At 36.7% G+C, this 24,813-nt stretch overlaps 2 protein-coding genes across 4 annotated transcripts; one reads left to right on the forward strand and one right to left on the reverse strand.

Moving 5' to 3' along the window:
* The first annotated feature begins 2,023 nt into the window (after positions 1-2,023).
* On the forward strand, positions 2,024-7,456 carry LOC113288436 (phosphatidylinositol/phosphatidylcholine transfer protein SFH6-like). The gene is made up of 15 exons (XM_026537477.1): positions 2,024-2,388; positions 2,510-2,582; positions 2,972-3,269; positions 3,634-3,733; positions 3,928-4,194; positions 4,607-4,684; positions 4,796-4,897; positions 4,995-5,044; positions 5,154-5,253; positions 5,367-5,465; positions 5,561-5,674; positions 5,940-6,072; positions 6,354-6,751; positions 7,007-7,081; positions 7,174-7,456. Exons 2-15 carry the CDS (start codon positions 2,549-2,551, stop codon positions 7,192-7,194), a joined length of 1,869 nt encoding a protein of 622 aa, XP_026393262.1. The 5' UTR covers positions 2,024-2,388; positions 2,510-2,548; the 3' UTR covers positions 7,195-7,456.
* Positions 7,436-11,142, reverse strand: LOC113288445 (phosphatidylinositol/phosphatidylcholine transfer protein SFH3-like). Of its 3 annotated transcripts, none has more exons than XM_026537485.1 (14): positions 11,013-11,142; positions 10,765-10,888; positions 10,440-10,686; positions 10,251-10,350; positions 9,882-10,148; positions 9,707-9,784; positions 9,516-9,617; positions 9,380-9,429; positions 9,183-9,285; positions 8,977-9,069; positions 8,785-8,895; positions 8,112-8,306; positions 7,946-8,020; positions 7,436-7,830 (listed from the first exon to the last, which is right to left on the reverse strand). In XM_026537485.1, the coding sequence occupies exons 2-14, from the start codon at positions 10,796-10,798 to the stop codon at positions 7,810-7,812; spliced, it is 1,476 nt and encodes a 491-aa protein (XP_026393270.1). In that variant the 5' UTR covers positions 10,799-10,888; positions 11,013-11,142; the 3' UTR covers positions 7,436-7,809. The 3 variants fall into 3 exon arrangements, with proteins under 3 accessions (XP_026393270.1, XP_026393285.1, XP_026393277.1); XM_026537500.1 differs by having other exon boundaries at positions 7,436-7,848; XM_026537492.1 differs by having other exon boundaries at positions 10,765-10,906; positions 11,013-11,084.
* Positions 11,143-24,813: the final 13,671 nt, after the last annotated feature.

The following is a 24,813-nucleotide window of genomic DNA, read 5'->3' on the forward strand; positions in this document are numbered from 1 at the left end:
CTGGGCGATATAACCAACATCGTTCGGCAGAAATTCCAACATCGGTTCTCCCATAGTGGCCACCTCACATGCCAAACACTATTTGTTTTTTTGCCATACCCATTGGAACATGCCTTATCGTTTTGATTTAGGTACACAAGACCTTTTATGCATAAAAAATGAGATAGCACATTTTTGTCGGGTTAGTTCTGTGCAAAATAGAGACATGACATGTTAGTGAACGGTAGATAGCATGGGCCATTGGGTATCTCAGCTTCTGTCTCCTTGACAAGTTTTTTTACCTATTTGTCTCTTTTTGGATTTTTCTGTGAGTTTTCATTGTTGTTAAATCTCATCCTTTTTGTTTCCTTTGTTTGTTGTTACTCTCCATGACCCGTTGCTGTAAATCAACTTTTTCTGCCAAGATTTGATCTTCTTCAATGACAACAATTGTTCATTTCGATAAAAAGAAAGCAAGAGAACATAATAAACCAACAGAGAGAAGTTAAGTAAATCATAGTTTATCACATAATGCCAATCTAAGTTAAGTAGTTAGTCAAATAACCTTTGATCAAGAAAAGACTAATCGTGTTTTGATTCAGTTCACATGTGATGATCAAAGACAAAGGTGGAGGAAATTTTGGATAAGCTGATAAGATTTTTTTTTTGTTTTTAAATTTCTCAATTATGGAAGGATGGATGGAGTTTTACTATAAAAACAGAGGAAAAGAATAATGGACGTCCCATTTATGTTTGGTCATATATATATATATATAATGGGTTTAAAATTAGAAAAACAATGAATCTGATTGAAATTTAAAACTTAAGAAAAGTGTGCGATGATGCTTTCTTTACAAAGTCCACTACTACTTCGAACCCGTAAATCATGCATCCAGAGTACCATATATAATATTGATATGATGATGCTCCTGAGCCCCAGAAATGTGGTAAAAAAGCAGCAATAAAATGATGATAATGTACTTGCTATATGATGTCCATCTTATCAAGAACCATTAGCACTATCCTTTTTTTTCTTAATTAATTGCTAAAAAAAATATCAAGATTATCTTTTACACATTCTGCGCCATGAAAGCCAAACAGCATCATATGGAAGCACTATGCGGTAAGGCGCAGATCATAACCATGCCTTTGCATCAGGCACAAATTAAACTAGTTTTAGACTGCGCCTGGACATGCTAATTAGTATAAATTATCATCAAGAAACATAAAATCATTGTATATCCTGCAGATAAGTAACTGTGTTGAAACAGCAGATCAGACAGAAGCAGCGAACCTCCATGATTTAGTTTAGCTAGGTTCACGATATTTATTCACTTCAAAGAGAAGAGACTATTCCAAGTAGGACCTCGATAAGATCCATCAATCAGAGACTATCAGACCTTTTGATGATGAAAATGAATCAATAAAAGCTTCGACGAAGAGAATACTCAAAAAAGATAATGAAACAATGGCAAAAAGATGATTCCCTGATTTGCTACTTTTTCATTCATCTGTTTTTTTAATTTGCTTGGCGTGTTGAACTAAAAACCAATCTTAAGATCAACTTCGTAATAATAGTACTGCTTGGATTCCCTGATCATCTCTGCACAGAGTCACGAGCTCATCTTAATTACTCTCACACTCTCTCTCCCTCTACTTGACAAGACAACGGACAACAAAATGTTGAAAATAACCGAAATTCCAAAAAAAAAATTAATTAAACAACTGACACGTATCATTCTCTGCAATTGAGTACTCAATGAATACTACCGTTTTATAATGACCCCGGTTTACCCGGTAACCCGATATATTTTCCTTTCTTTTTTGACTTGACTTGACACACTCTCTTCCCCGTAATCTTTTTATCCCATGATGAATGATTCGTGATTCGCATTCCATCATAACTTACCACATCACACCCTACCTCGCCGTCGGTTTCGCGGGAGAGTGTTAGACATCTCGAAAAAATAGGACTGTGGGCCCCACACTTCTCTCCTCCTCTCCTAGTAGGCTAGTACTCCTCTACTCCTCTCTACTGCACTCCTCCTCATCAAAAACAAACTCTTTTTTCTTTTTACTTCTTCTGTGTTTCAGAGTTTTGTTGTTTGTATGTAAAGGAAAGAAATGGGTTGATAATAAATGAGATTCATTTCTATGTTTACATATTAATTCCCATATTTGTTTTTCTGAGCGAGTGATTAATATTATCATTCCTTCATAAGTCAAGAGGAGTTAATGAGGAATTTGTTTCTTTGATATTAATGCTAACACAGAGAAATTCTTTGCCAGATCTCTTAGTACTACTCCCTCCCTGTTAATCTTCATTCTTCATCATCATCAGAAAAAAAAGACACATTTATTGATTCCTTTCTTTGTCATCACATTTTTTCTGCAAAAAAATAGAGAGAGGTAACTATTATTATTGTCATTTAATGAGGGATTGAGAGATTCCTTTTTCTTTTTTTTTAGGGGTTTTACATTGTTTTTTTTTTTCCTGTTCTTGAATGTGAATGTTGTTTCTGGGTTTCAGATTTTATCATCTCTCTCAATCTATTGTTGAATCTTCGTAATGTCCGGACATCTTGATCGATTTTCTCGACCTTGTAAGTATCCCTTTCTTCTTCTTCTCCTTGTTATCTTTTTGTTAGTGGTCCTGCTTTTCTTTTCTTTTGATTGATCTGTTCAATGTGGATTGTTTTTGTTTGATTTTGATTCTTGGTTTTCACAATTTCGCCTTTTGTTGATTCTGAGAACGTTGTGATAATAACCCCTTTGATCAGTAATATTGTGGTTTCTAATTGGATTTTGATGAGGAATTCAGATTTTGGGAAAAATACCTGTTTTTTTTTTTCCTTTAATGAACATGTCCTGTTTGATTGAATTTTAGGTTTAATTTTAGTTATTGTCACTGCAGAATTTGGTTTAGTCCTTTTGGTTTGATTTAATTGCAGTTGATTTTTAATTTTAATTACACTGTGGACTGCTGGTACAGGTTTTGAAGGCTCCTCTGGTAATGAAGAAAGAAGAGAGAGGAGATCTGATTTTGAAAACTCTGAAGATGAAAGGAGGACCAGAATTGGTTCTTTGAAGAAGAAAGCACTAAATGCATCAACTAAGTTCAAGCATTCTCTTAAGAAGAAAGGAACTAGGAGGAAAAGTGATAGTCGAGTTATTTCAATCGAGGATGTTCGGGATGTTGAGGAGTTACAGGCTGTTGATGCTTTTCGACAAGCCATAATATCAGATGAACTATTACCAGCTAGACATGATGACTATCACATGATGTTAAGGTAGTCTATGGCTTCTTCTTCGTTTTCAGAAAATTTGTATGGTGTTGATATTGTATTGCTGTGTCAGTTTATTAGCCTTTTGCTTTGTGAGTCTTAATGCTGGAGTATTATTAGTATTTTTGAGCTGTGGGATTGAGAATATCTTCTGGAGTTCATTCTCTGGGATACCTAGGGGAGTTATTGGTATCATATAGGCTTAGCTTACCTGCTTTTCCATACATATCGAAATATGCCTGTGTTTCATATGGAAGTTTTCTCGAATATTTGTATTCGTTAATTACGTTTTGCTTTTGATTATAAATTGTGGAAGTCATGTTAGGTCATCCATGGCTCTGAATTAACAAGCTGAAACATCAAATTGCAGATTTTTGAAAGCAAGGAAGTTCGACATTGAAAAAACTAAGCACATGTGGGCTGAAATGATTCAATGGAGGAAGGAATTCGGGGCTGACTCCATAATGGAGGTAATTATTTTTGGCAGCATCAGTGGACTTTTTGTGGTACAAGGTTTCCGTTGGATTTTCGAACCATGCATCTCGTTTATTCACTTATACGCGGTTCTTGCTAGGCTTTGGTCACTTCTTTCATTTATTAGCTCTTAGTGATGTAGTGAACTAAGACTGATTGGTTCAACTGCTGTCTTTGGCATGCTCAACAGGATTTTGAGTTCAAAGAGTTGGATGACGTCTTAAATAACTATCCCCATGGCTATCATGGTGTGGATAAGGAGGGAAGACCTATTTACATCGAAAGACTTGGAAAAGTTGATCCCAACAAACTTATGCAAGTGACAACCATGGATAGGTATGTTAGGTACCATGTGCAAGGGTTTGAAAAGACTTTCGCCGTGAAGTTCCCAGCTTGTACTATTGCTGCAAAGCGACACATTGATTCAAGTACCACAATTTTAGATGTTCAAGGCGTGGTATGCTCTCTTTCTCTTTTTCTCTCTACATTTCTCGCTTTCGTGTTTTCTTTTAAAACCATGAGGTGGTTACGGACACCCTAGTACATTGTGCCCACCCCTAGACACGATGTTGGGTTTTAAAGCCAACACCAATTAGGTGAGGTATGCAAAATCACTATTCGAAGCAATGAAAGTGTGTTCTCTTACCACAAATGTGGTTACTTGGAAAGGTCAAGCTTTTTGGCTACTGTGAATCATGGTCTTTAGATGACATAAAAGTTTATTGGTTTGGTACTGATCCCCAGCAACTGTGTTTAAGCACTTGGAGCGAAAGTTGAATGTTACACCGAGGAACATTTTATCTTGTGTAGAGAGAGGTACCTTTGAAGAATTGAATACAAGCTTATTCAAATCCTATTTTTCCTTGCAGAGTTTAAAGAACTTTGGTAAGGCAGCACGGGAGCTCATGTTGAGGTTGCAGAAGATTGATGGTGACAATTACCCTGAGGTATGTTTAAATTTGATATAGATTTACACATAAGTTAAAGAATTTTGAAGTCGCACCTGTAATATATTCTGCATAATTTTCTTCTAATGCCATACAGTTACACTGTTACAGACACTCTATCAGATGTTTATCATCAATGCTGGTCCTGGATTTAGGATGCTGTGGAGCACTGTGAAGTCTTTCCTTGATCCCAAAACAACTTCTAAGATTCATGTATGCAATAATTGTTTGCTCTATTTTACCATTCAAGTTTGTTTAAGACTATGGACAAGTACATATGTATAAATTGGTTTTCTGTTATGTTCCTTAGGTCCTTGGATACAAGTACCAAAGCAAGCTGCTTGAGATAATTGACACCAGGTAATTTGTTCTTGTTCTCATTGGAGTGAGTTTAACTCATGGTAAATATTGTTTTTCATTTCCTATCTGAGACTTAATGAACTTCTTGTATGCATTTGGTGTTCTCCAGTGAGTTGCCAGAATTTCTGGGTGGCAGCTGTACTTGTGCAGATCAGGGGGGTTGTCTTAGATCTGACAAGGGTCCTTGGAAAGATCCAAACATATTGAAGGTTCTCTACTGGCTTCAATAACGTTTTTATTTTATGCTCCTGAAATTGTATTGCATTAGTCTGCGTCAAAGGTGTTTCCAAATTTTAATTATCTGCATTGCACTTGAATGCAGATGGTTCTTAATGGCGAAGCTCGATATTCTAGACAAATAGTAACAGTTTCAAATAGTGACGGGAAGATCGTAGCGTACGCCAAGCCAGATTACCCTGGGGTATGGTTTTAGTTCATCTCGTCAAGTTTGTTCTGATTATTACACTATCATTACAATCTCTCTTGATGATTATTTCTTTTACTTTGTTGAAGCAGATGAAAGGTGGCGATATATCTACCGCTGAATCTGGGTCTGAAGCGGAAGATATCATCTCTCCGAAATCATCTAGAAATTATGCACATCTTCGGTTAACTCCTGTTCGTGAAGAAGTAGGTGGTCCTTCCTTAGATCTTAATTATTCTTTGTATTACAGGAAACTAGTTAATGTTGACTGCTGAAGAAAATGTTTGGAGTTTCTTTCCTAAATCTAAAGGGCTCCATTTAACTTGGAGTTCATTCAAAAACATTTCATTTTGTAAAGTTAATTCGGCCATGACATTTGAGTGTTTTGGAGTAAAAATAAATGGGTTTATGTGAGGGCATTGTAGTTTTTGTTTTCTTCTAATTCACTTATGCCACTTCTGATAAATACAGGCCAAAATTGCTGGGAAATTGAACTACTCAGTCAGCCGCTCGGACAATGATGATTACATCCCCATGGTTGACAAGCCCATAGATTCTGTGTGGAAGAAAGAGCTGGCCCATCAAATGTCTCTCACTTCTAAAGGTTAGCAATGTTAACTTACCTTCGATTGAGGAAACATTTGTCTTTTATCGATATAGAAAAGAAGAATTTAAAGAGGAAGTCAATTGCTACTTGATAAATGTTTCTTATTGAAGGCCACAAAAATAAAAAGGGGAAAGATGTCTGTGAATGAATAGTTGGGCTTTTGATTTTCTTGAGAAGTCATTAGTTGTTGCCTTGTTGCTTTGAAAAGGTTTTACTTGTTGATGGCCCTTAGAGTTATGTTGATCTTAATTTTTTTCTTTGTTTATGCTTTCCTACAGGGAAACTTCCTTGTCCTGATACAAAAAATACTCCAGAAGGGCTTTGTTCCACAATATCTGGCATGCCTATATCCGTGTTAATGACCCTGTTTGCTATCTTCACCTCCATATATTGTTGCATAACAAAGAAACTTCCGAGCACAATATTTGATATTGGCAACGTATCTCCTGAAACCAGACTACAGTCACCATCCAATGAGGAGCACTCAGCAGCAGCTCCAGGGTTCATTAACGCAGATCTCCTCTCTTCTGTGCTAAAGAAGTTGGGTGATTTGGAGGAGAAGGTGTTCACACTTCAAGCAAAGCCAGCTGAGATGCCAAGTGAGAAGGAAGAATTGTTGAATGCTGCTGTATGCCGTGTAGACGCCTTAGAAGCAGAACTTATCGCTACTAAGAAGGTAGGATTCTACTTCTTAGTTTTCATTTAAAAGATTAATGGTCTGATATTGCTAAGAAATTAGTTTATTTAGTGTCACTTGTTGGGTTTTCAACTTCTATAGAAATTCTAACCCAACATAGATGAGGTGTCCTCGAGTGTTTCCTTAACCACTTGGTTCGCATATTACGGTTTCCTCTGTACTGCGTTAGAAAAAATCCGTACGTACCATGTGCATATTTTTATCATATGTGATTTTTGCTTCTTACTGGAGCAGGCTCTACATGAAGCACTGATGAAGCAAGAGGAACTGCTTGCTTATATCGACGAGCAAAAACAAGCAAAATTGCGGGCAAGTTCAGATAAAAAAACTGAAACAATTTGAAGAAAACGGTTGGTTATGGATGACTATCTAATCCGTTTTTTACTGTTGTGTTGGTGCAGAAAAAGACGTTTTTTTGGTGAAAGGGAGATGCGACTGCGGATTAGCTAACTTTGTTTTCTCTCAGTTTTATGTAATGTATGAGAGAGCAAATCAGTCTTGTTCTGATCTTTTATCATGTAAGTTTCTATTCCTTCGGGGAATTCAAAAAACTCAATACAGAAATTATAAGAACTAATCTAAGTTATTATTACTCTCTTGCTCCCTGTGTAACTTGTTTTTGGTTTGATTGGCTAAACCCAAATAGGGTGAAAGTGTAAGATATTACATGAACCTACAAGAAAATGGATGATATTTCCATATGTAATGTACAAAATGGGGATCGTCTCTCTGACAAGAACAATTAGAAGTATAAACATATTAAAACTTAGAGCTTCACATATACATAACAAATGCGAAAGGATGGTCTTGAACACTTGGAGCTTACATATCCAGTGTTCACTTGTTGCTCTTTACCAATTATTAGAGCTTCAACTACTTCGATGGTCAAACCCGTTTTGTCTTTCTTCTGATGAAAATGCCAAACTACTACTTCATGACCAAAATCTAAAGGTAACTCAGATTGTGCGAGGATGGCATTCTGAGGAGAAACAGTTAATTCCCACTTCTTCATTCCAGTTGCTTCCGCTTGGTTCTCCTCACCAGCAGCATAATATACTCTGCAATTACAGAAAAAACTTGAAAAACAAAGAACAAAGAAGTACCTCAGATGATACTGAAGAAAAGACGGATTTTAAAGTCCTTGTTCCTATTGCAAGAGACTTGATAACATACCCATTTTTTTCTCTTCTTTTTCTCATCGATATAGGCTATAAGTTCCTCCTGTCGGACCTTGGCGTCATCTAGAGCCTGCACACAAGCATGAACAATTAAATCATATTCACTGACTGTGCTGTTATATCTTTCTTCACTTTTCTAAAATGAATGTTATGTTAGTTACCTTTTTGGTTGCCGAAAGCTCTTGCTCCAAGGCGTCAACGCGGACCACAGCACTATCAAGTTTTTCCTCCTTTACAGGAGCGGCCTCAGGTTTCGTGGTGAGAATAGTAACCTTCTCCTCCAGTTCAGCCATGCGCTTCATTGCAGAAGAGTAATCAGTGCTGGGAACACCAGCTCCCTCCAAGCCTTGAGGTATCTGATGAAAATCGTGTCAAAAATCAAACATAAAGAATGGAATCCAGGTGAACATAGTTGACGAAATTACAAAAAATTTCCGCGGTATCTCTTTGGATTCCATTATTAAAATAACAGGGATGCTGTGTGTAGGTAAGAACGTCCTGTTTATTTGTGGTTTATGCTTGTCTTTTAGTTTTTCTTCTCGACAGGCTGCAGGTGTGCGGCTGTCCTCTTTGTAGGCAGTTTTTGCGCAGTCTGGTGTCATTGTAGCCCTGCTCAAAACATGACTGTATTTTGTCTCCGGTCACTCACTTTCTTTGTGTGAGCCCGTTTTTAATCTAATTTGCTCTTTCTCGTCAAAAGAAAAAAGGTGAACATGACGTTCTTTTACCGTCATTTTTCAGATATCCCATATTCCCCTAAGTTTTACAGATCAATAAACTCAAACCTAAGTACTATATTGTGCATTGTGTGTTTAGTGTAGCTTGACTTCTTACTTCTTCACGAACAGGAGAGAGCAGTTTCTGAGGCTGTTCTGGTTCTGGTTCTGCTTCAGGTTTAGGTTCAGGTTCTGTATCTGAAACAAACTCCTCTGGAGGATCGCATTCCTACAAGTTGTAGATAATCATTGAGCAAGTATACTGAATACACATGAATATATTTTTTTGAACTTTGAGAATCAGGCTAACCTTCATAACCTCATCATCAACATCGTAAGTTTCCTTCTCATCTGCCTCAGTGTCAACGTTCCTTGTGCAGTTGGCATAACCTTTGTGAACGCGCTAGATTGATTGCATAAGTTTTAAGTTAATACCAAACTAAATGTACGTAAAGGGGTGGAAAATGAGAAAAGAAGAAGAAAGAAGACAGACAAAGAAAGAAACAAACTGATAACCTTCAATGTATCTGGGTCATTCCATGGACCCTTATCTGAACGCATACAACCGCCCTCAACATCAGCGCAAGTACAAGTGCCTCCCAAGAACTCTGGCAACTCACTGTTGCAAAGACAGACACAAACACTCTTAAGAACTCATGATAATAGTTATTAGGAAATGCTCTATCCGGCTATAAATTACTTACTGAACTTACCTAGCATCGATAATTTCAAGCAACTTGCTCTGGTACTTGTTGCCAAGAACCTGGTAAGTAAGACAGTTTACTGGTTAAGTGGATATCCTAGCTAAAATCCAGTAGTCCAATATGAGGAAAATCAAAAATTTCTTACATTAATCTTAGCTGTAGTTTTAGGGTCAAGGAAACCTTTCACGGTATTCCATAACATTCTAAAACCGGATCCAGCGTTGATGATGTACATGCGGCACAATGTCTACAATATGAGAGTACTTTGTTAGAAGATAAAAGAGTCCTTCAGAAATCCAATATAATGGCAGCTTCCAAGGAGTTACAGAAAGGCACCTCAGGGTAATTATCACCATCAACCTTCTGAAGGCATTGAAGCAGCTCTCTTGCCGCTTTATTGAAACTCGTCAGTCCCTGTCTCACAGTTCATGTTGTACTTGTCAATTATGAAGTATAAAAGTAGGAAGTTTAAGCTAATTTCTGCAAAACAGAGTGATTATTATGCACGTACCACACCGTGCACATCGAGAATAGTTGTGCTCTGGTCAATGTGCTTCTTTGCTGCAATTGAACAAGCTGGAAACTTGAGATTAAAGGTCTTTTCGAACTCCTGTACATGGTATTTCATATAACGATCTAACGTTGTAACTTGCAACATCTTGTTAGCATCAATTTGACCCAGTCTCTCAATGTAAACCGGTCGCCCATCCTTATCAACTCCATGATGCCCTTGGGGATAGTGTTTGAGGACTTCATTCAGTTCTTTAAAATCAAAGTCCTAAAAACAAGAAAATCTCTCAGGAAAAATAAAACCAACAAGCCACACAGGATTGGCAAGAAAAAAAAACCAAGGAAGTAGCTCCTAATATGAATGTATCACCTCCAATATTGTGTCAGCTCCAAATTCCTTCCTCCATTGAATCATGTCAGACCACATTTGCTTTGTTTTGTCAATGTCAAATTTCCTAGCTTTCAGAAATCTATAAAACAAAACACAATCAAATGATCAGAGAACGCAAGAATTCGAATTACGCCATTCGTTTACATAGTCGATGAAAGAAGATTTTACCTGAGCATCATATGATAATCATCATGTTTTGCAGGTAACAACTCTTCCAAGATAAGTGCTTGGCGCAATGCATCGACTGCTTGTAGTTCTTCAGCGTCACGTTCATCCTCAATGCATACTGACATAACCCTGCTATTTCTCTTACCCTTTTTCGTCAACGAATTTCTGAATTTTGTCGATGCATTTATTGCCTTTTGTTTCAGAGCTCCGACTTTAGTCTTTCTCTCATCCTCCTCATTTTCAAGACCTGTCATATAACACCAAAATCAATTCTAGATGCCGGATTGATTGAATCCAAAAGGAAAAAAAAAGTCAGAAACTTAACCATTAGGTCTTGCAGATTGCTCGAGGTCTGTCATGATTCTTGTTGGCGAGCTTTCTCCTGTTTACAGGCAAATGCAGCAGGAGATCAAGAGGCTCGCATCAAGATATCAGATCAAAAGCCGTCTCTGAAAAAAAAAAAAAATCTGCATCACCCCCAAAATTGTTATGCAACAATCATATTAAAATTCAACACCAACAACAAGACAACAATTATTAGAACAAAAATTTGTGTATAAGGAGATGATTTACCTTCCAGAGAACCAAAAGAGAGAATGTGAGATTGATAAGAAAAGTGTTGAAATGGCCGAATAATAATGCTCTTATGAAGACCTTATAAGACGGATATCCGGACAGTGAGGAAGACACGACTGCCAACGTGAGGTTGGCAAGATAAAGAAACGCAATTGACAATTACAGATAATATTAGAAACAAGGAGATTTTTTTTGACTGATTCTTTCTTGGCCATCCAATGTAAGGAGCTGACATTCAGTTTTTCTGTTTCTAAGTTCTCATCTTCAATGAATTTTTGATGTCGTAACTGTTACTTAACTAACATCTCTTACACGGTTACACCTCCCGCCATACTCGCCGCAGCACAAAGTCTTTTGGTTACACTTGGCACTTTCTTTGTGCACGCTCGTTGGGGAATAAGTTCTTATTCTTTTGGCATCTCGTCGGATATACTTTTGGCATCTCGTCGGATATACTATGTGCTCTGCACATCGGGATGATTTATATTGATTTATTACATGAAAACATTGAAAAGGAGTCCTACTCTCACCATTTTCTTTTTCTTTTGATGACCACAAACAAGATTAAACTTCATAGGTTTGTGTCTATTGGGACAACTGGGATGCGTAAATAGTGTTTGATCTCTACTTGAATTCTCTTAAGATCACATGTTTGATCACTACTTGAATTCTTTTACGTTACAATGTAATTTTGGAGTTGTCTAACGCATTATACAATGAGATGTTACGGAACCAAGAGATCACATTTACCGATATGATTGGGCCGACGACTAGAGGGCCCGAAGGGAGGGTGTCCTTTTATGACCATTTTTATTTATTTATTTTGTAAAATGAAACCTCACGCAATGATAAATGATTGGAAATAGTTTGGAAGTTTGCACTTGATAATACTGAAACACCCCTTTTTCTTAATCCAATTACTATAACTTTTTGTGTATCCTATTTTTTTAGGGATATAATTGGAAAACAAACTAAAATATAACATATCTAAAAATCCGTGCCTTGAAATTCTAAATTTTATCTTGTTGGAAAGATTTTAAAGACATATATACGCAACGAGTACAAACAACAATATCAGATTTAAAGTTTTTACGAAAATTTCGAAGTTGTATATCCTTTTAGGCAACAATATCAAACAACCACCACAAAAGATGCATAACACATTATACATCTATATTTTAGTTTATGCATCAACTAGTTTTCCGTTGCAACTAACAAAACGATGTATCACTTCTGTTTCAGGAAAAGTGATACTTTCACTTTAGGCACAATTTTCGAAAATTGAATGCATAGCCATTATGCAAACCACCGCAAAGGATGATAACACATTATGTATCCATGTTTTGGTTTATGCATCGACTAATTCTCCGTTTCAGGAAAAGTGATACTTTCACTTCGTTTCGGGAAAAGTGATACTTTCACCTCTTTTTTTTTAATTTATTTTAATTTGGCCTATTGTTAGGAAAAAATGAAACTGTGAAAGTATCACTTTTCCTGAAACTAACTGTGAAAGTATCACTTTTCCTGAAACAGAGGTAGTATATACCTACCCCGCGGAAACGATTATTTGTTTCGTTTTTCTTCGGGCGTCCCTCCTCATCCCGACAACGGTGTTGTAGTTTATGAAAAAGCGGGGGTCTAACAACCACACCCAATATTTCGCTTAACAATCTATATGGACTAATTCCAATATACTATCAAGAGAATCAACTAGACAGTCAGACTCAATCTTAAGAAAAGTATATCAAAGAGTTATATCTCAATTTCTCAATTCAATCTGCAATCAAACAAATAGGAATTTGCGAGCCCGATTGAATATAACAAATAACTTGGACGGTATCAAAAACCAATATCCAAGTGTCAATCAATTTAATCAACAACCAAAGGTTGGATTCACAATTGATTGAACTTACACACAACCTGTGATATTTCAATTATATAAACAAATATAATGCGGAAAAGAAATAACACAGACACCAGAAGTTGTGTTACGAGGAAACCGCAAATGCAGAAAAACCCCGGGACCTAGTCCAGATTTGAAAACCACACTGTATTAAACCGCTATAGACACTAGCCTACTCCAAGTTAACTTTGGACTGGAATGCAGTTGAGCCCTAACCAATCTCACACTGATCAAGGTACAGTCACATTCCTTACGCTTCTAGAACCACGCCCGGATTCTGTGCACTTGATTCCCTTAGATGATCTCACCAACAACTAAGAGTTGGTACGACCTAAAGTCGAAGACTTGATAAACCAATCTGTCTCACACAGAAAAGTCTATTGAATAGATAAATCTATCTCCCACATATAAACCTATGAGTTCTGTTCCGTCTTTTGATAAATCAAGGTGAACAGGAACCAACTGATATACCGCACTTATATTCCCGAAGAACATCCTAGAAATATCAATCACCTCACAATAATCTTAATCGTATGGTAGCGAAACAAGATATTGTGAAATCATAAACGATGAGAGGAAGATGTTTGTGACTACTTTTTATCTTGCCTATCGGAGATTAAATCTCGAGAAAATCCTAGAGAAGATAGTACTCAATCACGATAGAAAACAGCAAGATCAGAAAACGCAACTACATAGAAAATAATTGGTCCTGGATTCACAATCCCAATGAAGTCTTCAAGTCGTTAACCTACATGGTCTCGTGAAAAATCTAAGGTTAAAGGAGAATCGACTCTAGTCGCAACTAGTATCACACAAGAGGTGTGGGGATTAGGTTTCTCAGTTGCTACAGTTCTCCTTTATATAGTCTTCAAATCAGAGTTTGCAATCAATGCTACCTTGGTAACAAAGCATTCAATATTCACTGTTAGATGAAAACCTGATTAGACTCAAGCTAATATCTTTCAACTGTTAGATCGAACTTAGCTTGTTACACACAAATGAAAAGTGACTTCATTTAGATATGAGTAACCGTACCTAAACATGTACACCTTTGTTGGATCAACAATAGTTAACCAAAGTTATCCATATGAACACTTTCATATCAACCTCATTCATCTTAACCATAACTAGTCAAATGACTTAAATGAAACTAGTTCTAGAGTTGTTCAATTGTTTACATTTTCATAGAAGTATACAAGACACAATTGAAGCAAAATCGATTTTGATTCACTCGAATCAAGTCATAAACATTATAGCCACGATTTGCAAAAGATTGCATTCCTTATTATATAAATGTATTAGTTCATGAACAAATTGATTTTAGAACTTATCTTACTCAGGTATGCATACGGCTACGCATACGTAAGTACCCGGACTAAGTCTGGGTTCGCCAGTATGCGAACGAGTACTTATACCTTCTAAACTCAGCAGAAATTCCCGGACCTGAACCTGACACCAGTACGCGTACCGGTATGCGTACAAGGTTCCCGGACTTTCACTAAACCAACCAGTATGCATACGGGTATGCATACTATGGTTCCCGGACTTGGATTACGTATATGCAAGTACGTATATTCTATACTCCATTTCAATCATTGAAACATTCTCGGAAGACGACAATAGCTGTCTCACAGAAACTATTAGCATCAAAGCAATTTTCAAGTGATCGAATGATCAATACAAAACATTCTAAGTCTACATCAAATGACTGTCTCACACAAATCATGTAAGATGTTACAAGGCGATTTTCACATGATCATCTTTTGACTTTCGTCAAGAATATAAGATGAACTTGGTTAAAGAGAAATCTTACCAACACATATTTCGAGAAATATGTAAGCGAGTTAAACTCAACCCGAAATATTAAATGTGCACAATTGAAGTCTATATAGTTATACGACTTTTTTCTCAAATAGGAGATAAAGTAGTCAGACTTTTGAGTGATAGATGAGTTCAAGTCTCAACATACCTTTTGTTGATGAAGTTCCACAAGCTCCCCTTAGTAGTTTTCTTCTTCAATCGATGTACGACGTGAAGTCTAATGCTCAACTACACTTTCTATCCTAATCCGAGACTTAGCTATAAGTAGACTAGAAATCAAGACTTATAGTTTATGCAACTAAACTTGACAAACATGCTTGAGACAACAATGCTTGCGAGTTCGACCGAGCAGTGCTCTAACAATCTCCCCCTTTGTTAATCTTAGTGGCAAAACTATCAATACATATGGATTACAAAATAAGTAAACTTTGTAACTCTCAATCCAAATGTTTGATTTCCTTGGTTCTTCAACATTACTCGAAATCTTTGTCACTTCCAAGTCCTCCAGTGATTCTGGACGTGTTCAACTCAGCATCATCATTGTTGAAGATCCGTAGCTATAACAATGAGAAAACAGTTGTTCTCAGTCATTGTTATACAGTGGCATAGTATTATTACACAACATCAAAGTCCAATTGTATCACAACTTTGAAAACAATACTATGGTGCTATGTATTACTCCCCACTGGTCAATAATTCATCTCACATGAAAACCACTCCCCCTTACATAATGATTCGTAAACCATATGTATTTTTAGTGTGAACTACACATTAATTCTCCCCCTTTTTGTCAATATAAATTGGCAAAGGCACGAAAACTAGTGGGATCCTAATGAAATTTCCATAGAGATACTTCATGACCAAAAGAGAACATATCAAATTTATTTTGATGATTTCACATAGCCAAAACTAGTGTATTCATGAAGGATTTTATAAAGATACAAGAAAACTTCTTCAATGTTCCACAGCCGCACTCCCCACAAAGATTTGGCAATTAAGCACAAGTTCAATTAAGAACTCTCTCCCATAAAATGTCGTTCCCGAAAGAAAAACAAGAGAGACCTTACTTTCACAAGAAAATAAGGATTTCTTTGGACATTAACACATCACGTGAAACATGAATTTGTATCCAAAATACTCAATTAAAGTAACCACAAGAGAACCCATGATTAATTTAATCATAAATAATCACATAAGATAACTTATGGAGCCGCACAACATTTACACAAGGATGTGGATCAGGGAAAGACCAATACTGAGGAATATTCAAAGATTCATTCTATTTTACATCAATATTTGCATAGAGACGTATAATAGACTTAATCTTTGTAGACAAAAGTTCATCCTATCTTTCATCAATATTTACATAATGACATAATAGGCTTAACTTTTGTTGTCAAAAGTTTATTCTATCTTTTATCAATAAAGACATATGATAGAGTTAACTTTTGAGCAAATATGGGACAATGATAGTTCACGGACGCAAACTCACATGTCCCATAACAAGTTGCAATATATAAAACAATAAAGATTAATACTGCAAAATCATCTTCCAGATAAACTTTAGAATTTAAATAAATAAATCTAAAAACAGTGCAAGATGAAAATCGTTGGAAATAGCTATGTGTACTTACAATAATTGTTATTCCAAACCCTAGTTATCCTTCTTAAAAAACAAGAATAAATTCTCATAAGATGTTTCCTAGACATTGTAGAGATTTCTCAGAGCATCTACTGAGAATTCCTTCTCATTATTGAAAAACTCATTGATTATGGGATCGTTCAATTCCTCAAGATCTTTAGAAATATCAGTTAACTCACTAAGTTCTCTTTTCAGTCCACACAAGGTGTTCTTTGTTAGAGACAACATACGTTCATAGTGAGCTATCTTTTCTAAAGATAAAATGATTTGAGATTCAAATCATTTCTTTTGTTGATGAAATCCTTCACCATACCTATAAAGTTATTATCAGAATAACAAACAAACAATAGGCAGTTAGAGGAAGAACCATCATTTTTGGATCTCTTCTTCTTCTTCCTTGAGGAAATGATTCCTTCACAAAGATATTAACTGCTTCAACTGCATCCCTTTTTGTGGTACCTCTAGTCACAGGAGCCATGAAACTGTATCTTTCAATGATAAGAGAAGTGAAGGGCATTTTGATCACAAATGAATATAAATAGACCTATGGACAGCCAAACCCTAGAAGAACTTTGAACATTTTAACAAGAAGATATTTTCTTAACATAAATAAAATAAGAAATTAACTTGAGCAACCTTGATGCAATCCTCATTTTTTCAAGATAAAGGCGAGGATGCAGACATCACTAGTATTAAATAGTGACGGAGTGAGCCGAATGCTCACATATTTTATCACACAGTGATATATCAAGGTTCATCGTATAAACAGACTTCTTACCTCGTCTGAATATAGTTCTTTTGGATTTTTTCTTGTTTTCAGGAATACCCTGTTGATTACACACGGCCAGATTCATTCTTTGCATGTCATTTTGAAGTTTGGCAATCCTTTTGTGATTCCTCTTGAATTTCCAACACTTATCTTGGACATGATTTGCATTTCCACAAAACGAACAAATCAAGGAAGATTTAACGTCTTGCTTATTTGCCTCCTGTTTTTATCACGACATTCATCATTAACTATTCCAAAACCGGTTGGAACAAATGAGTTGTTTGTGCTCACAGTGTTTGTGCTCACAGTTTTGCTTTTGAACCTTAAACCATTTGTGTTTCCAAAAGACTTCTGACCGAATAACATTGCTGAGATTTTGTCAGAACTTCCAGAAAACCTTTGCAGGTCACACTTAAGGGTATTAATCTCTTTTTTCTTCAGAGACAGGGTTATGATGAATTCATCATTAAGACAATCTATCTCAAGATTTTTCACCTGAAGTGATGAATCAAGTTTCTCAAACGAAGCCTTTAGTTGGAGATTTTCTTGGTGAAATTCTCCACACTTATCCAAGAATTAAAAAATCTCAGTGTCAGACTCAAACTCTGAATCCGAATTTGAGTAGGAAGAAGTTTCTGCTGTGAGAGCTGAAAGTTCATTGCACACATCGGAAGCATGCACGATTTTGACAACCTGGGATGATGTTTCTTGTATTGAATCATCTGAAGCATTAACCAGAGACAGACTATTCTCACATCTTTTGCATCTTCTTACAATATCCTTGATCATTTGTGTAATCAGTGATTTATCAAAATCAACATGATAGGAACAACATTCATCATCCCAAGACAAGTTAGAAGATTCACTTGTGTTGGCCACATCTTTGAACGTAGATGTTCTGACTATTTTCTTATCAAGATCAAGTAATTTTAACTTTTCTAACAAGAGTATTTCTGGAAAGAACATCAAGGTTGTTTCCTTCAACGATGGCATGTTTCTTAGAATCGTATCTAGATGGCAATGATCTGAGAATTTTCATCATAATGTCCTTTTCAGGAATAGTCTTACCCAACGCAAAAGATGCACTAACAATTTCAGACACTTTGTGGTTAAACTCATCAAATGAATCTTCATCTGCCATACGAAGGTTTTCCCAATCAGAATTTAGGTTGAAGCGTAGCTTTTTTTGACAGGTATTCCCTTCAAATACGGTTTCTAAGATATCCTAAGCATCTTTATACCGAGCGCACATAGTCACATGGTGCTGAAGATCTGGGGTAATGGCATGGATGATTACATTCAATCCGTCATAATTTTTCTTTGCAGCAAGAATCTCGACAGCATCATAATCACCAATATCCTATGTAATAGTTACAGTGCCTATTGTAAAAACCGGAGGATCATGGCCATTAACAACGTAAACCCATGATTGAAAATCACATGCTTGAGAAAAGGCACGCATAGAAATTTTCCACCATAAGTAATTCGAGCCATCGAAGACTGGCGGTACGTTTATAGAGATAACGCCTATGTCCATAGAGTTAGATCGCTACAAACACAGACTTATAAGGTCTTAAATGTGTTTGCCTGCTCGATACCAATTGAAAAGGCGGGGGTCTAAAATCCACACCCAATATTTCGCTTAGGAATGTGTATGGACTAAATCCGATATACTTTCAAGAGAATCAACTAGATAGTCAGACTCAATCTTAAGAAAAGTATATCAAAAAGTTATATATCAATTTCTCAATTCAATCTGCAATCAGACAAATAGGAATTTGTGAGCCCGATTGAATATAAGAAATAACTTGGACGGTATCAAAAACCAATATCCAAGTGTCAATCAATTTAATCAACAACCAAAGGTTGGATTCACAATTGATTGAACTTATGCACAACCTGTGATATTTCAATTATATAAACAAATATAATGCGGAAAAGAAATAATATAGACACCAGAAGTTTCGTTAACGAGGAAACTGTATATGCAGAAAAACCCCGGGACCCAGTCCATATTTGAACACTACATTGTATTAAGCCGCTACAGACACTAGCCTACTCCAAGTTAACTTTGGACTGGAATGTAGTTGAGCCCTAACCAATCTCACACTGATCAAGGTATAATCACGTTCCTTACGCTTCTAGAACCACGCCGGATTCTGCGCAGTTGATTCCCTTATATGATCTCAGCCACAACTAAGAGTTGGTATGACCCAAAGTCGAAGACTTGATAAACCAATCTGTCCCACATAGAAAATTCTATTGAATAGATAAATCTGTCTCCCACAGATAAACATATGATCTTTGTTCCGTCTTTTGATAAATCAAGGTGAACAGGAGCCAATTGATATACCTGACTTATATTCCCGAAGAACATCCTAGAAATATCAATCACCTCACAATAATCTTAATCGTATGGTAGCGAAACAAGATATTATGGAATCACAAACGATGAGACGAAGATGTTTGTGACTACTTTTTATCTTGCTTATAGGAGATTAAATCTCGAGCAAATCTTAGAGAAGATAGTACTCAATCACGATAGAAAACAGCAAGATCAGAACATGCAACTACATAGAAAATAGTTGGGTATGGCTTCACTATCCCAATGAAGTCTTCAAGTCGTTAACCTACATGGTTTCGTGAAAAAACTAAGGTTAAAGGAGAATCGACTCTAGTCGCAATTAGTATTATACAAGATGTGTGAGGATTAGGTTTCCCAGTTGCTAGAGTTCTCCTTTATATAGTCTTCAAATCAGAGTTTGCAATCAATGCTACCTTGGTAACAAAGCACTCAATATTCACCGTTAGATGAAAACCTGATTAGACTCAAGATAATATATTTCAACTGTTAGATCGAACTTAGCTTGTTACACACAAATGAAAAGTGACTTCATTTAGATATGAGTAACCGTAGCTAAACATGTACACCTTTGTTGGATCAACAATAGTTAACCGAAGTTATCCATATGAACACTTTCATATCAACCTCATTCATCTTAACCATAACTAGTTCAAATGACTCAATTGAAACTAGTTCTAGAGTTGTTCAATTGTTTACATTTTCATAGAAGTATACAAGACACAATTGAAGCAAAATCGATTTTGATTCACTCGAATCAAGTCATAAACATTATAGCCACGATTTGCAAAAGATTGCATTCCTTATTATATAAATGTATTAGTTCATGAAAAAAACGATTTTAGAACTTATCTTACTCAGGTATGCATACGGGTACGCATACCTAATTACCCGGACTAAGTTTGGGTTCGCCAGTATGCGAACGGGTACTCATACCTTCCAAACTCAGCAGAAATTCCCGGACCTGAACCTCACACCAATACGCTTACCGGTATGCGTACAAGGTTCCCGGACTTTCACTAAACCAACCAATACGCATACGGGTATGCATACTATGGTTCCCGGACTTGGATTACATATATGCTAGTACGCATACTATGCTTATATCTAATTGTTCTAAACTCCATTTCAATCATTGAAACATTCTCGGAAGACGACAATAGGTGTCTCACACAAACTATTAGCTTCAAAGCAATTTTCAAGTGATCAAACGATCAATACGAAACATTCCGAGTCTACATCAAATGACAGTCTCACACAAATCATGTAAGATGTTACAAGGCGATTTTCACATGATCATCTTTTGGCTTTCGTCAAGAATATAAGATGAACTTGGTTAGAGTGAAAGCTTACCAACACATATTTCGAGAAATATGTATGCGAGTTAAACTCAGCTCGAAATATCAAATGTGCATAATTGAAGTCTATATAGCTATACGACTTTTGTCTCAAATAGGAGATAGAGTAGATAGACTTTTGAGTGATAGATGAGTTCAATTCTCCACATACCTTTTGTTGATGAAGTTCCACAAGCTCTCCTTAGTAGTTCTTTGTCTTCAATCGATGAACGTCGTGAAGTCTAATGCCCAACTACACTTTCTATCCTAATCCGAGACTTAGCTATAAGTAGACTAGAAATTAAGACTTATAGTTTTGGCAACTAAACTTGACAAAAAAGCTTGAGATAGCAACGCTTGCGAGATCGACCGAGCAGTGCTATAACAATTTATATATACCGTAATTCGAAAACTAGGAATCTGCTTCGTTATTTTAAATCCTCGTCCAAACTCAATAGTTACCATTGGATCTTACGACCTAAAAAGTATGCAACATAACCCTCTGCCGTTATAACACAAAAGCTACCGGATGACTTCAAATTGCTACGAGATCCAAAATATGACTGTGCCTTGCAAATCATTACGCGACCCAAAATTTTTCCTTACGACCAAAATGTGCCTAATCACCGGAAACTTTCCCGTTGACCCAAATGTACTCTTTCATCCTGAAAATTCATCACTTACTTAAAATCTACTCCCTGGCCAATATGCATAGATTTATCCCTTTCATCTGAAATATGAAATCTATTATTGGGGTTGCATCGGTTGGGTTTTTGGGGCTGACTAACAGGAAAAAAAAGGAGTCATGGAGTAACATAAACTTTTAATTTTCCGAAAATCCCAGATTTCCAGCCGTCGAACCTGTTTACAACTGGGAAATCATGAATTTTGGTCTGTAACGGTGAGCTACGACTTGGTTATCATGAGCTTCTAGCCGTAAAATGGGACTTACAGCTGAAACGATAAATACTATCGTCCGTAGGTACATTGTTACGACCAGGTTTTTACCCATGTTGCATTGAAATATTTAATCAAATTTAATGTTGTCTACGCTGGTTAGGTTATCTGGTCGTAACCTATGATTTGACTGGTTTAGTCGTAATTAAGTATTAAATGTCCATTAATATAGTCGGCGCTGGTTAGGATACCCCCGACGTAGACGCATATATGGTTGGTTTTCCGGGTCGTCAAACAAATCGTCCAATAAGTCTCAGGACTGTCTAAGACTAGGAATCATAGTCATATTTATCTGTTCCAGTTTGGTTTTAACCTGACGTCCTAGCCGTACTTTGTTATTTTTGAATTTTTCTTCCACTAAAGGTGTGTTTTTTTTCTTTTCATTTCCATAGATACAATTGAAGATCAACCCACATCTATTGCTGTTTTTCAAGAGGATACAAGTGATCACAATGCAAACAACATTAAATGGACAGGTAAAAAATATGCAAAAAAGTGGGTTCCAGAACCAGGGTTGTAAAAGATGTGTATCATAGTCCAGAATGTGTGGTTTATGAGTCAAGTTGTCTCCAGTTTCCATAACCATCCAATTCTCGGGTATGGGAAGTCTTTTCAGCAACCACTACCATATAATCAGTAGAATCACTAATAATTTGTGTTCCCGACAACTCATTAATTAAATATCTTAGTTTTGTTCTTAAAGACTTCTTTCACAATTTTTGCTATATATTGCTTATTTGGTATCTGATCATCATCTTTCTCATTCTGCTGCTACAGTTTTTGTTTTAGCTATACTGGGATGACGCTTGCATTCATATGGACTGTGGCCAATCGATTTACAAAAAGTACAAAATGAAGGCATTCTTCATAAGAAAAATAAGTTATGAATTAATTTGAATTATTCTCTCTCAACTCTCAGAAAGATCGACTTCGACAAGAACTCTAGCAAAGTGACCGTAAGCTTGGGTAAGTGTGTTATCATCCATGTTTAATGGTATTTTAACGACACTAACAATCTTCAACATGGTTTTCTTACGACCGTATTTATCGCTTACGCCACAAATATGCGACCCAACCTGAACTATAAGGTTTCTATTTGATCTTCAGGACTGAGATCTATAGTCCAACATTGCAAATGAAGCATACATGGTCCCACAGAGAATGAACCAACAGTTCTTTTTACAGAAGTTGGCTCTAGAGAATTAAAACAAAAAACACAAATAGCCTCTAGCTACCCAAAAGGTAAATTAACCAGAAGATATCAGAAGGCGAAATTCTTCTTTATATATGTCTTTAGTCTTCAAAGGTGGAGTACACTTTTTAAAGATTAAATGACCACTCAAGTTGTTTTTACATTCCTCAACAACTTTGAGATACTCATCTTCAGATATTTTGATGGAGAGAACATTACTGTTGATGCAGGCATGTCACCGAGTTGAAGAAAGAATATGTGTGAGTTTAGGGTCGGTTACTATCTAAGCTGTTGATGAAGGATTTTTGATAAGGAAAAAAATTGTAATATTACCTTTGCCCAGCTGCGAAAATATGAAATAAATATGTATGAGTTTCTGACTTGGCATTAGAATTATAGATTTGTACTTCCATGTTGTATTCCGCAAGAGAATTAAAAATGTGTATCCAGCTAATGGCCATACCTGCAATATTATAGAATTTCACTCGGCTGAACTCTCAATATTTTATGCACTGATATAGTAAATGTCATCAGTGTAAACTGATTATATAAATTATAAATATTCAGAATGAGCCTTTATGCCATTTTTAGATAAAAATATTATCAAAACAATGTTATTTAGTTTGAACATCACTTCGAGTCGTAAAACTTCCACGACAGAATTCCTTGAATGTTCTACAAACGAAATGTCAACGCCAACTACGCTTGGCCATGACTAAGCTGCCAAATCAGCATGGCCAATATCCCGAGACAACATTGGTCGCGTCCCACAGCTAGGCCAACGTCCCGGGACGATATTAATCGCGCCCATAGCCAGGCCGACATGGCCAACGTCCCGGGACAATATCAATCGCGTTCCATAGCCAGGCCGACATGGCCAGTGACCTAGGCCAACATGGCCAGTGACCTAGGCCAACATGGCCAATGTCCTGGGACAATATTTATCGCGCCCCATAGCCAGACCGATATGGTCAGGGACCTAGGCCAACATGGCCAACGTCCCGGGACAATATTAATCGCGCCCCATAGCCAGACCGACATGGAGAGTGACCTAGGCCAACATGGACAACGTCCCGGGACAATATTGATCGCGCCTCATAGCCAGGCCAACATGACCAACGTCCCATGGCCATGCCATGACTTGACTAGCTATCAACTTGGTACCCCGCGCCACGACTTAACTATCAAATAAACTCGTCCATACCCCGCGCCACGACTTGGCTAGCTATCAACTTGGTCGTTTTACGCCATATCGACTTGCTAGATACCAACTTGGATGGTGTCCCATGCCACCAAACGCCCCAAGACAACATTGGATGGTGTCCGACACCACCAAATCTCCTACCTTGGCCAAGTTGGACGTGCCTCTCAGGCCATGATATTGTTATGACACCTTTGTGTATTATTCTAGCTACAATAATCAAATATTCCACTAGCGTGTCATAAATACGCCATTATCATAAGCTTGCAAACAATGCCATTTTATGACAAACTTCTTATTAGTGATACATAACCGTGGAATTGAGTTGTCTCTTCAAGCTAAGTCACTTCGACAAAGTCTGGCTAGCTTAGGCTGATTACTTAGTCAAATACACCGTGAAAATATGAAATAACGATGTGTGAGTTTCTGACCCGACATCAGAATTATAGATTCGTGCTTCTACGTTATATTCCGCAAGAGAATTAAGAATGCATATCCAACTAATGGCCACAATGGCCTTTAATATACATGCAAGATTTTAGAGTTTCACTCGTATGAACTCTCATTATTTTATGCACGGGTATACAAATTGTCATCAATGTATACTGATGATA

The sequence above is a fragment of the Papaver somniferum genome, chromosome 1 (genome assembly GCF_003573695.1).
Source record: "Papaver somniferum cultivar HN1 chromosome 1, ASM357369v1, whole genome shotgun sequence".
Classification (NCBI taxonomy): domain Eukaryota; kingdom Viridiplantae; phylum Streptophyta; class Magnoliopsida; order Ranunculales; family Papaveraceae; genus Papaver; species Papaver somniferum.

What these genes read in the sequence shown, in the direction of transcription:
- LOC113288436 (XM_026537477.1), top strand. Translation starts at nt 2,549, where the DNA reads ATGTCCGGACATCTTGATCGATTTTCTCGACCTT. An exon ending in GGGCTGACTCCATAATGGAG is followed by an intron (nt 3,734 to 3,927) that starts GTAATTATTTTT and finishes CATGCTCAACAG; the next exon opens with GATTTTGAGTTCAAAGAGTT. An exon ending in CTTGAGATAATTGACACCAG is followed by an intron (nt 5,045 to 5,153) that starts GTAATTTGTTCT and finishes GGTGTTCTCCAG; the next exon opens with TGAGTTGCCAGAATTTCTGG.
- LOC113288445 (XM_026537485.1), bottom strand. Translation starts at nt 10,798, where the DNA reads ATGACAGACCTCGAGCAATCTGCAAGACCTAATG. An exon ending in GAGCTGACACAATATTGGAG is followed by an intron (nt 10,149 to 10,250) that starts GTGATACATTCA and finishes TCTTGTTTTTAG; the next exon opens with GACTTTGATTTTAAAGAACT. An exon ending in AAAAGAAGAGAAAAAAATGG is followed by an intron (nt 7,831 to 7,945) that starts GTATGTTATCAA and finishes CTGTAATTGCAG; the next exon opens with AGTATATTATGCTGCTGGTG.